This window comes from Rhinolophus hipposideros (genome assembly GCF_964194185.1).
Source record: "Rhinolophus hipposideros genome assembly, chromosome: 8".
Lineage (NCBI taxonomy): Eukaryota > Metazoa > Chordata > Mammalia > Chiroptera > Rhinolophidae > Rhinolophus > Rhinolophus hipposideros.
The window spans coordinates 44,203,250-44,215,854 of record NC_138054.1 but is presented as its reverse complement, the minus strand read 5'-3'; the positions used below and the strand labels follow the sequence as shown (position 1 = coordinate 44,215,854).

The following is a 12,605-nucleotide window of genomic DNA, read 5'->3' as shown; positions in this document are numbered from 1 at the left end:
ATTCTCCTTGGCAAAGCAGGTTACACGGGATTACGATGAAGAGGAACAGGGGTATGACAGCGAGAAAGAGAAAAAAGAAGAGAAGAAACCAACAGAAGCAGGTTCCCCTAAAACAAAAGAGTGTTCTGTGGAGAAGGGACCCGGTGATTCACTGAGAGAATCCAAAGTGAACGGGGACGATCATCACGAGGAGGACATGGATATGAGTGACTGAGTGGTGCCTCCTGGGGATCCAGCTGTACATGCATCAGTGTCATTCCTTTGTGTGATTTCTTAATGCTGTATTTGTTCATCTCAAACCTAGATGTACACAGCTGAGTTATAAATGGTTATAAAGCTCCTGGTATCGATACTAATTATTTACATCCAAAAAAGCTTTTAGAAAATGATACATGGGTACCAGTCCTTGACATGGTGAAATCCGATTGAGTAACCAAGCAGTTTTACTATTGTGGTGCTGCTTCATAGCAAACACCCAACAGCTGCATGCATCAACAGCCGGCATGGATTGTTTATGTTGTATGACCTTCATTAAGTAAGTTCACTTATAGCATTTCTAGGATTCGATTCATTGCCGTAATAGAGCCATGTAGGGAATGCACTGATTGCATGTTAATTGTGGCAGGAATATCCTAAATGTCATTAAAATCCTCCCAACATGATGGATCTACTTATGGTCTTGTTTGTTGACATGACAAATTAACATTCTTATAGTTACATCTGGAAATAAGCATTTGAAATAGATAATCCTTTAAGCCTTGTGGCTAAATTTTTGTGGCTTTTGTTTAACTTTGAAAGGTTATATATGCACTAACCTTTTTGATGGCTAATTGGGCTTTTAATTACAGAAACAAGATTTCAATTGGAAACTGTCTTTGGCAGTGAGTAAATAACATATTTTGAAGTAGAGTTATATACATTTTTCATATGGTGTTTGGGAATTTTTTTTCCTGAAATAATTTATTCCACACCTAGATCAGTGAAAGCTATCTGCCTATTCTGAGACCATCTGTAAGTTTTCTCTTGTTGTGATTTTCAGTTTTCCACTTTTATTAATTTGTTTTAATGTCAGTGTTGGAAAAAGGGGGTAGTGCATTTTAAATTGACCTTCATATGCTTTTAAAATAAGATAAATGTACTTGATAATGTACTTTTTATTTGATCTCAAGTTGTATAAACCAATAAATTTGTGTTACTGTTTCTGCAGTAGTATTCTTATGCACAGTGATTCCATGTTAAATGCAAAGTAGTTAGGCAACTGTTTTCTTAGTTACAGGAGTTTCCAGCTTCACTTTTGTGCAGTAAGAACAAAAGTAGGCTAGTCTGTGCCATGTTGATGTACAGTTTCTGAAATTGTTTTACAAGACTTTGATAATAAAACCCTTAAACTTATGTTCATGTTCCTGTAAAACTGATTTGTATTTATTTGCAAGCTGTTGAATGTATGACATTACCTCACTCATTTTACAAATAAGTTCTTTCCCCTTTCAGTCCACATATCGACATAAAATCCATCACTGGAGTGGTTACTTGCCATGAGAATTGTCAAAGTTGGTTTAGTTTCTATCTAAAACTGTCTTTTCCTTAGTGTAATTTTATTTCTCATAATTGGATGTAGGAATTGGGTTGATTAAGCAATGAACTTGAGGATAAACAAATGATCCCACCTGTATCTAGTAAATTAATTTTTGGTGAAATATATTTGCCTTTGCTAGAATAGTAGAGCCACTGTCAGTGGTATGTATTTACTGTATAATACTAAATAGTAAATTCATTTATGAAATGAGTAGTTGGAGTGGCTGGGATTAAGGAGAAAATGAGACTTGGAAATACAGCTTTCATCCAAGTTTGATGATGATTTTTTTAACTTTTAAAATTGAAATGCCATATAGACAAAAGCAGCATTGTTTTTACAGTTTGTAGTAAGTAACTTTTTAAAGATTTTATCAAGAATTTTGTCTATAGCTAAAGGAGTTCTAGTAATTGTCCTAATAATCACGCATTTTTAAATAGCTGAATGCAAATGACATTTGTTTAAATTTATAAAAACTTCTTTATTAGGTAAAGTTTGAATCATCTGCCATTTTTGTAAGTCAAAACAAGTAAAATATTGGCAGTTTCATTCACCTGGTTAAACCTAATGTTAGTCTCGTTCCTCACTGAGTAACCTCTGAGTACAAATAGACTGACCTTCCAAACGATGAAAAAAGTTTTGGCTTTAGTGTCACTGACTTAAGAGGCTACCGTGACGGGAATCCGTGTTGGGCTTTTTCCCGGTGAACACTGCACCAACACAGGGGTGCACGGGGACACAGGCCTGGAACCAACGAGCAGCTGAAATCAAGTGAGCGCTGCCTCCACACGAAGTTTTATTCCGTATTTAGTAGTCAATGATTAAAAAAATAAAAGTGGTTTTGTTAGAAAAACGTTTGTCCTATTTATTTGCTTAAGTTCTTTAGGAGTGAATGAGAGGGAGTGGCTATGTAAGTCCAGTCATAAGTTTTTGGCTTCATTTACACCAGGGGAGACAGACCTGTGTTACGTTTTTCCTAAAACGGGAGTGAGAACCTGTCTTGCAGTGTAGTTGGTAAAGAAAAAAACCAGGTCTGTATTGCCTGGGTCAGTACGTGGTTAGATCGTGGAGCTTTTCAAAACTACAATGATTTACGTTGGGGTAATATTTTAGCAAAAGCACCAAGATAAATTGCAGGTAAGACTGCAAAGGCTATGTTGCCCTTTTCATTTTTGTGAAGATGCGTTTTGGATAGTAAGCTTCCTGGTAGTGATTACAGTACCATGTCCCCGAAAACAAGGCCTAGCCGGACAGTCAGCTGTAATGTGTCTCTTGTAGCAAACATTAATAAAAGACCAGGTCTTACACCCGGCCTTATTTTCGAGGAAACACGGTACATGTATGTGGATGGTAGATAAATGTTAGGTCCTTAGGAATAGGAAAACCACTTCCATTAGAACAGTAAAAACTAATTTTACTTTAACTTTGGAATTGTGTCTTACAACTGAGGAAAGTTCTTGCTTTTACACAAGTCAGCTTTTCCTCTAGCAAACTACATTTTCCTCAATGCTGAAGGTCCCTGCTGTTTGAAGACTGACAGACATCTTTTTAAAGGAATTTAGATGTCTTCCTTTTGTCTCGAAAATAACTAATGAGCATACAGAATATGTCCATCCCTAAGGCTTTGTTACCGTGTTTCCCCGAAAATAAGACCTAGCTGGACAATCAGCTCTCATGCATCTTTCGGAGCAAATATTAATATAAGACCCAGTCTATTTGACTATAAGACCAGGTCTCATATTAATTTTTGCTCCAAAAGATGTATGAGAGCTGATTGTCGGCTAGGTCTTATTTTCAGGGAAAAATTGTAGAAGCACTTTTCTAAATGAGACCAATTCTGGAGTTGTAGATTTTTGAGTCTGTTTTACTTTTGTTATTTTTTATGTCAGCACAAATCCATTTAGAAATTCTTTAGCAAAATAACTCACATGTGAACCATTCTAATTTCTTACCAGTGGGAATATGCTTCATATACATGAAGTGTATAGTAGATGTTACTAGTATAAGACAGTTCCTAGAAAAGATCTGAAATAACATTGTTTAAATGATGTCCTTAGCAAAATAATTGGGGAAGTGACATGTTCACTTTCTTTTCAAAACAGTACTCTGTAAAGGTTATTTTCCCAGTGCATTGTCACTAAAATTAGTATCAAGTCTAAAAACTAGTTGGCTAAGGTGTGATTTGAGCATAAGAAATTGAAGGTCTAGCACCACAAATTAAAGAATGGAATGCTCCAAATGATGTTTAATAGAAATGTTCAGTTACCACAAGATGTATTATGTTGGTGCAAAAGTGATTGCTGTTTTTGCAATTATTTTTAACCTTATAAACTGCAATTTCACACCAACCTAATTTTGTCACTGTACTAAATACAAAAAAAAAACCCTGCCGTTTTTCATTCACTATGAACAAGTTAACAGTTAAAATTTGCTTACTTAAATATCAAATTGGAAGACAAACATATAAGTTAAAATTCTTACCAGTCAGCCTTCAATCAAAGGAGCAGAACCACTAGAAAAGATTTGTTACAGGAATTGGACCTTCATTGTGGGAACTGGTTAAATAGTCTCAAAACTGTTGACTGTCTGCATGGTCCTGGAGATTAAAGCCCACAGTCATTCAGGAAGGGAAGATGGGTCTTGGAGAGGTAAGTAAATTGGAATCAAGCACAAGCTGGAACCCACAAGGATGGGCTGAAACTCGTCAAGGATGGGCTGAAACAAGGATGGGCTGAAACTCAGAGCATACCTGGGTGGTATGCCTGAAGCCAGAAAGAACCTTTTCATTGTGAAGCTAAACGCACAGCTGGCCGGTAAGTCTGAGAAGGGAAAGGAGGATAAGGGGAAGTAATTGCAGGCCCAGCTGCTGCCCCGTCCCAAAGGGACCAGCAGGTAAAACAATGTGTATGGGCTTCAGAATTGCTGATTTACTTCTCCAAAACAAAACCACTCATTTTCATTTAAAGCATCCAGCCAGTCACTGTCAGCCTTCTTTAGTGAGCAAGAATGCTGTGGAGGTACAGGTAAATGTGTGTGTATTATATATATATATATATATATATATATATATATATATATATATATATATATATATATATATATATATATATATATATATATATATATATAATATATATACATACATTTTAACTATTACACAAAGCTTTTACTTTAGGCCAATTAGTCATTTTCACCTGCTAAAAAATGATCAAATTCAGGAATGATTGCCAAGTACCTTTCTTTACAAACCCTTAGGATATTCTGCTTTGTGGGTGCTGTGGCAAAAAGTGGCATTGAAATTCTGTTCCACAGGCGCCATTATGGCTGAAAGTGTCGGTAAAACTCAGGGAAGCAATAATGTAGTTAGACTTAGCTAGTTTAGTTTGATCCACCCTGATACCCAGCTGTTTTCTGTTTCTCCCCTTACTGATTGATTGAAGAACTCTGATTTAAGAACTCTTTTGTGCTACACATACCTCAATAATTGTCGTGCGGGGTGTCCGGCGGGGGGGCCTGCGGGGTCTCTGCTCCCGCTCCCCACATAAGAACGCAGGATATGGTGAGGCCAAAAAGGAACACCCACGGAGCCATAGGTAGGGGAGTCATACCACTATGGTCTCACTGGGGGCTGGGTTCACACGACGTGCAACCTGCTGTCCGCTTTGCTGCCAACCGACCAACCGACCAACTCTCCTCGACTCTCCTTACTCTCCTTCAGTCTCCTCCTTCACTCTCCTCGGCTCCCCTCCGTAGCGGCGGCAGTTATATCAGTGACCAATGGCTTCATGGCTACAGCTGATGCCAACCAGCCACAGCTGACGGCCATCCACTATCTGAGCCAGCACCTCTCCACATGAGGCCGAGAGCCTGGAAACTGCTTTCTGGGGCTCTGTCCCCACAATAATCCATTTAATCAGCCGAATCCTAACCTGAAAAGAACAATTTCTTAATTCTCAAGCATCCAGACACCGGAATCCATTTTGCAGTTTTTACAGGTGCTGCATAAAGCCCCAGGCCGCAGTGGCCAAACCCAGAGGTATTATTTTAACAGATCGGATCCCAAGAAGCGACATCATCCCTGGACCTGCCCGACCGACTCTCCCTTTCCTTTGTTCTGGTGTACCTATAAAACCTGACTGGTCTAGGTGCGGGGAGATGGCCTTTGGACAGGAGTCTGCCATCCTTCCAGAATGCCAATATTATGAATAAACCAGCTTTTCTTTCCACCAACCTGGTCTCTCGATTTTTAACTCTTTTAAGCGGCAGGCACCCAGACCTTAGCACGATAACAAAAGTACTATTCTAAAATGAGCTGACGGTAATTTTAAACGTTCAGCACTCAGTAGTACTGTAGTAAAGAGGGCCACATGATCTAAAAAACAGTAATACTTGAGATGACATTTTTAGATAGTGACCGTAGATACTACTGCCCCAGATTTCTGACATATAATGCTTAGCAAAAGTAGTTTTTGCTAATTCATAGTGGTGGCATTCATAATTTGGTGGCTATAATGCGGGGTCTCTGGTCCCGCTCCCTGTGTAAGAACACAGCATAGGTTGAGGCCAAAAAGGAACACCCACAAAGCCATAGATAGGGGAGTCATACCACTATATTTTCGCTGGTGGCTGGGTTGGAGACACAGGAAGCGAGAGCTGCACGATCCGCAACCTGCCATCTGCTTCTATGCCAACCACCCCCCTAGTTTAGCCACAGCAGTTAGATTAGCGGCTAATGGCTAACTGGTTACAGCTGATGGTCAACTAGTCACCAGCTGACGGCCATCTACTACCCAAGCCAGCACCTTTCCACGTGAGGTCGGAGTCTGGAAACTGCTCTCTGGGACTCCGTCCTTACAGTGGCCTTTAACCAAGTTTGGTTTTGCTGTCTTGACAAGTGGTTTACTATCTCCTGTCCATTTATTTCTAGAGCAAGTTTCACTGTCAATTGTCTTTGAAAGTTTCCATAGTTTGCAAATATAGCAACTTGGGTAAGGATGCATTTTGTTAACTTTTAGAAAACATGGTTAAGATGCCTTTTACTGGAGTTAAGAGCAGAGGCCTGTTGTGTCCCATACTAAGCAGTAATTCTCATTCCGTTTTACAGGCTAGAGTATTACAGGCCGGACTTCAAATTCACCTAGTTTTCTACAACTTGCTGAACCATGCTGTTTGCAAATAAAAATAAATGAGCAAAAGGAAGCACCCCTTCATTCAGTCTGAAAATATTTACTCCAGCCCTTTTGTGGCCCTGAAACAGGATCACTAAACATTATTCACCTCCCTCCCCAAGGTGTGACTCATAAACTGGACATGAATAACACTATAAAAACCCATTTCTGTGAGTGTAGTGTTAGCCTCAGTAATAGTTCTAAGCATAAGAAACTAAGTCATTTTTCAGCCTTTGCCAGTTATAAGCTTCCTGAAATGTATTCATTTCCAGACCCGTGCATGTGCCTAGCCTCACAAATATCACTTTACCATCTGCTTTACACTTCCTTTTCATGACGTGACAATTCTCTGTATGTGACCATCTACAGACAAGGCAAATTGTGTCTAGGGAACTATCTTCTTTTGATACCACACTGGTGGCAGGAATATTGAGTATTTCTCAAGTCATTTGAGGTGACCATTTTACAGTCCCCCAAATTTTAAACAGTTTCTTCAATCACAAATAGAAGGAATATAGAATTTTATGAAGCTACATTACAAAAATCTGGATTTTCGTGTGAAATTAAAATATATGGTGTTTTGATATACTTAATTTGAAGCATAACCCTGTGGGGACAGAGTCCCAGAGAGCAGTTTCCAGGCTCTCAGCCTCACGTGGAAAGGTGCTGGCTTGGGTAGTAGTTGGCCGTCAGCTGTGGCTAGTTGACCGTCAGCTGTAACCAGTTAGCCAATTAGCCCCTGATATAACTGCCGTGGCTGCGCTGGTTAGGGAGTCAGGAGTGGGTCGGTTGGTTGGCGGGCAGAGAGGAGGACAGCGGGTTGCAGGTGGCGTGAATCCAGCCCCCAGTGAGACGATAGTGGTATGACTCCCCTACCTATGGCTCCGTGGGTGTTCCTTTTTGGCCTCACCGTGTCCTGCGTTCTCATGTGGGGAGCGGGAGCTGAGACCCCGCAGGCCGCCCCGCGTGACAAATGGCAGAGGGAGCAGGGTATGGTGCTGGCCAAAATTTACCGAAGCATGGTGGAGCAGTTTGTGCGTGTAGAAGTTCAGCTTCGGAAGGCCCGCGAGGAGCGACGCCGGGTGTGGGAGGCACAGTCTGCCTGGGAGACTCAAGCCTCCAGATGGCACACCTCCCTCTTGGCCATGGAAGGCGTTGTCTTCCTTTTGTTGATCTGCTTCTGCTGTAGGCTCCGAGGATTGTGGACCTTATACACCAACGCCACCACCCACTCAGACACCTGGCACGGCGAGCAGGATTCCGACCAGGTAGGAATGGAGTCTGTCTCTGGGCAGGAGGACGTGTGGCCCCCGCACAGTGTGTGGTGTCCGGTGGCCACTGTTCTCAGCAGTTGGACCCCCAAGGAGGGGTGGGAGGACATGGACGGCTCTCCGGCCAGCGTGGAGAGCGCCCTGCAGGCTCTGGCTGAACGGTTGCCGGAGGAAGCGAAGGTTACAGCTGGCCGCGGGGGCTGGATGTTCCTCACGGCCTTGAGTCTCAACACGGAAAATGCACTTAATGAAATGGCCCAGGTGCCAGACCAGGTCCCGGTTGGAAGCACTGGAAGCTCGGGTCCGCCTGTTGGAAGAGGGGCCCTACAGTGGAGACTCTGAGGCAGAGGTGGAGGAAGCGAGCGGAGACAATGTAGGTCCCAACCCCCAAGCCCGGCCAATCTTGAAGCAAAGGGTAAAACGTGAGCAACCTTTGGGCCCCGGGGGCGTTGCTGCAGGCAATGCAGCTGTGACTGAGTTCACAGCCTACACCCCTTACACTCCCACTGAGTTGCAGGAGCTGGGGAGGCGGTACAGACAGCGCCCTGGAGAGCCAGTCTCGGCTTGGCTACCACATTTATGGGATGAGGGAGCAGACAGCATTCTCTGCACCCCAGGTGAGATGGAAAAGCTAGCCTTTGTGACAGTGCATCCATCCCTGCGACAGAGGTTACAGAACTGCCATAGGTTGACCCACGACCAGGCCAACCATTCTCTAACGGAGTGGCTCACTGCTGCATTACACACAGTATGGGGACAGGCTGGCGAGCTGCCAGACGCTGTGAGTCAATGGCAGTCAGATACGGAACTTACTCAAATCATCCGTGAAATGGGTATGAGAAATGCTATTTTCAACCCTAATATGCAGCGGCCGGATGACGAGCTTTTTACAGCCAGCATGAGAAGTGTGGTTTTGGATACTGCACCTGCGAGTGCTTTTGGAACCTTGGTTGCCATTCTTACACCCTATGTGGGGCGACGGATCCATGAAATTACAACTGCCATGGCCACCCTAGGGGATGTTGAAAGTCGGAGGCGAAGGAAGTTAAGACAGGAGGTCCGCACAGCTGAGACCTGGAAACCCAAATCAAAGGTAAAGGGGCGACATCGAGGGCCTCAGAGAGTAACACACGCACAGATGTGGTGTGATCTTGTGGCAGCAGGGGTCGATCAGAAGAAAATAGACCGACAACCCAATGCACTCTTGTCACAACTTTGGAAACAGTTGCGGCAGGAACAGCAATTCTGGAGAAGCCTGAAGGAGAAGTCTGGGAAAGCGCGACCCGTGTCCCTCCAGGACTTCATGCAGCCATTTGAGGCCGACTCCTTTCAGCTTGATTAGGGATGGGGCCAAGGTACCCGGTCAGAGGGGACGAGCAGGGACCCGAGGCCCCACGTGGAACTGTCCATACATTGGTCCCCTTCTAATGTGCAGAGGGTTTTAGCCCTTGTGGACACTGGCGCAGACTGCAGTCTTGTTTATGGGAACCCAGAACTGTTCCCCAGACAAGCAATCTGCATTGATGGCTAGGGGGAAAGACTGTGACTGTGAAAGCTGTTTCCTTACCGCTGGGTATAGGAAGGCTTCCATCTCGTACCTACAAGGTTTATGTCTCCCCTGTTCCGGAGTATATTCTAGGGGTGGACGTGCTACATGGCCTCAGCTTACAGACGTCGGTAGGAGAGTTCTGTCTCCGGGTGGTGAAAGCGGTGACACGAGGGCATGCTCACCACCCTCCTCAAGTGTTGCCACAGCCCTGGCACGTGGTTACAGTGCGACAGTACCGCCTGCCAGGAGGGCAGAAGGAGATTGGTCATACAATGTTGGAATTAGGGAAGTCACATATTGTGAGGCCAACGCACAGTCCCTTTAACTCCCCAGTATGGCCTGTCAAGAAGCCAGACGGGACCTGGCGAATGACTGTGGACTATAGGGAGTTAAATAAGGTGACACCACCCTTGCACGCTGCAGTGCCTTCAATTCACGTTTTAATGGATCATCTGACTGTCCTCCTGGGAACATATCACTATGTAGAGGACTTGGCCAATGCTTTTTTCTCCGTTGACATTGCACCCGAGTGTCAAGAGCACTTTGCTTTCACTTGGGACGGGCGGCAGTGGACTTTTCAAGTCCTTCCGCAAGGATACTTGCACAGCCCCACTATCTGCCACGGGCTCGTGGCCCAAGATTTGGCACAGTGGGATCGCCCGTCCTCTGTGGCCTTGTTTCATTATGTTGATGATATTTTATTAACATCCGATTCTCTTTTCAGATTTAGAGCAAGCAGCTCCCTCTCTTCTCTGCCACCTGAAGTCACACGGCTGGGCAGTGAATGAGGAAAAGGTCCAAGGCCCTGTCTTATCCGTTAAGTTTGTGGGTGTTGTGTTGTCAGGTAAGACAAAGGTCATATCTGAGGCGATTATTGACAAAATACAAGCCTTTTCCCGGCTGACCAAGGTCTCCCAACTGCAGATGTATTTGGATCTGCTAGGATATTGGCGGGCGTTTGTACCCCATTTAACACAAATGGCAAGACCCTGTATAACATGATAAAAAAGGGGGCCTCATGGGATTGGACAGAGGCTATAGAGCAAGACTTCGTTGCCACGAAACAGGCAGTGCAGCCGGCACAGGCTCTGCAGGTAGTAGACCGTGGCCGCCCATTTGAACTTGATGTTCACGTAACCCAAGAAGGGTACAGATGGGGCCTCTGGCAATGGCAGGAGCGTCTCTAGTTGCCGGTGGGATTTTGGTCCCAATTATGGAAAGGAGCGGAGGTCCGCTACTCTCTAACAGAGAAACAGCTGGTCGCTGTGTACGCAGCCCTAGTGACCACAGAAGCCATCACAGGAACGGCACGGGTGTTGGTTCGAACAACCTGTCCTGTCCAGGGGTGGGTCCGTACCTGGACCCAGGGACCCAAAACGGGGGTGGCACAGACCACCATCCTCGCCAAGTGGGGTGCCTACTTGGAACAAAGTAGCACCCTTAGTTCAAGTCCTTTGAGCACAGAGCTACAACAGGTCCTGGGGCCTGTGGAGATTGTAGCCCAGGTTGAGCCAAGCACTCGGCCTAGAGGGAGGACTTGGAGCCCTTGCCCTACAAAGTACAGCCCCCAGTACCTGAGGATGCCTGGTTTACTGATGGTTCTAGCCGAGGGACTGCAGCCATTTGGACGGCTATTGGTGTGTAGCCCAAAACAGACACCATTTGGTTTGATACTGGGATAGGCCAGAGTAGCCAATGGGCTGAATTACGGGCTGTGTGGATGGTAATCAGCCATGAGCCTGGGCCCCTGGTTATTTGTACTGACAGCTGGGCGGTGTTCTGGGGCCTAACATTGTGGCTCCCTGCATAGAAACACCAAGGCTGGTTGGTAGGGTGCCGTCCACTGTGGGGTCAGGCCATGTGGCAGGACCTCTGGGACCTAAGGCAGAGAAAGGAGGTGACCCTAATGCATGTCGCGGGTCACTTCCCCTTAGTGTCCCCAGGTGGTGGTGGGGCAGACGCCCTGGCGCGGGTCCGATGGTTAGAACAGGCTCCTGCCACTAATGTGGCCCATTGGCTGCATAGGAAATTGCAGCACGCCGGAAGCCGAACCATGTGGCAGGTGAGCAGACACTGGGGCCTGCCTTTGAAATGGTAGAAGATAGCAGATGCCTGCTATGATTGTGCCGTCTGTGCCCAGGACAGTCCCCAAAGGCAGAGGCTCCTCTGGGAGACACAGCAGATTGCGTGTGGAGGAGGGTGCCCCGCACTCGCTGGCAAGTGGATTACATTGGACCCCTGCCTAAGGCCCACAATGTGATGATATACGTGTTTACAGCAGTGGACACTGCTACGGGGTTGATGTTTGCTTGGCCGTGTCCGGCTGTGGATCAGCAGTGTGCAGTGGTCGCTTTTACACGGCTGTGCGCCCTCTATGGTCGCCCCCAAGTCACTGAAAGTGACAGGGGTACCCATTTTACAGGGCAAGAAGTGCAGCGCTGGGCTGCCAGGATGGACGTGCAATGGTTGTTCCATGCTCCGTATAACCCACAAGCAGCTGGCATGATTGAACGCTATAATGCCCTTTTGAAGCAAGGTCTCCGGGTGTCAAAACACTCTCCCACGATGAGTGACTGGGCCTCGCGTCTATGGGACGTCCTGAAAGTCCTGAATGAGAGACCACGGAAGGGAGGGCCTGCACCAGTAGAAGCTCTGCTACATCGAACGGCTGCTCTCATTCAATTACAAGTTACCACCAGCGAGACTCTGTTAAAGCCAGGCTACGGCAGAAATGGAAACATTTTGCTGCCAGCACCCACATGCTTGAAAGCAGGGGAACGACAGCAATGGATGTGGCCCTGGCAGGTCGAAGGCCCCCACTGTCAGTGGTTGGGCCTGGTGGCCCCATGGGGGGCCGTGATTTGCGAGTGACGCCAGGGGTGGTGGCTGAGTGGCTACCGCCGGTGATGGTGTACAGAGGTCCCAGTGCCGGGATGATTTTGTAGGTAGCCTGTGTGCTCTCACTGTGGCCTATTGGGGTCCCCTCTTCTATTGCACGTTGGGACTGCGCAGGGGACCCCAAGCAGTGCTGTGGAGGTCTGGTG

General features: G+C 45.9%; 1 protein-coding gene across 11 annotated transcripts in view; it reads left to right on the top strand.

The window, feature by feature from the left end:
• Positions 1 to 1,783, top strand: part of SRSF11 (serine and arginine rich splicing factor 11) — a 41,209-nt gene extending 39,426 nt beyond the window's left edge. For 6 of the 11 annotated variants that reach the window (XM_081056923.1, XM_081056917.1, XM_081056924.1 and 3 more), the window contains one exon: positions 17 to 1,783. In XM_081056923.1, coding sequence (XP_080913049.1) covers positions 17 to 214 — 198 coding nt within the window. In that variant the 3' untranslated portion in view covers positions 215 to 1,783. The remainder of the gene's footprint in view (positions 1 to 16) is intronic. The other 5 variants (XM_081056925.1, XM_081056920.1, XM_081056921.1 and 2 more) reach the window with 1 other exon arrangement.
• The last annotated feature ends 10,822 nt before the right edge of the window (positions 1,784 to 12,605 follow it).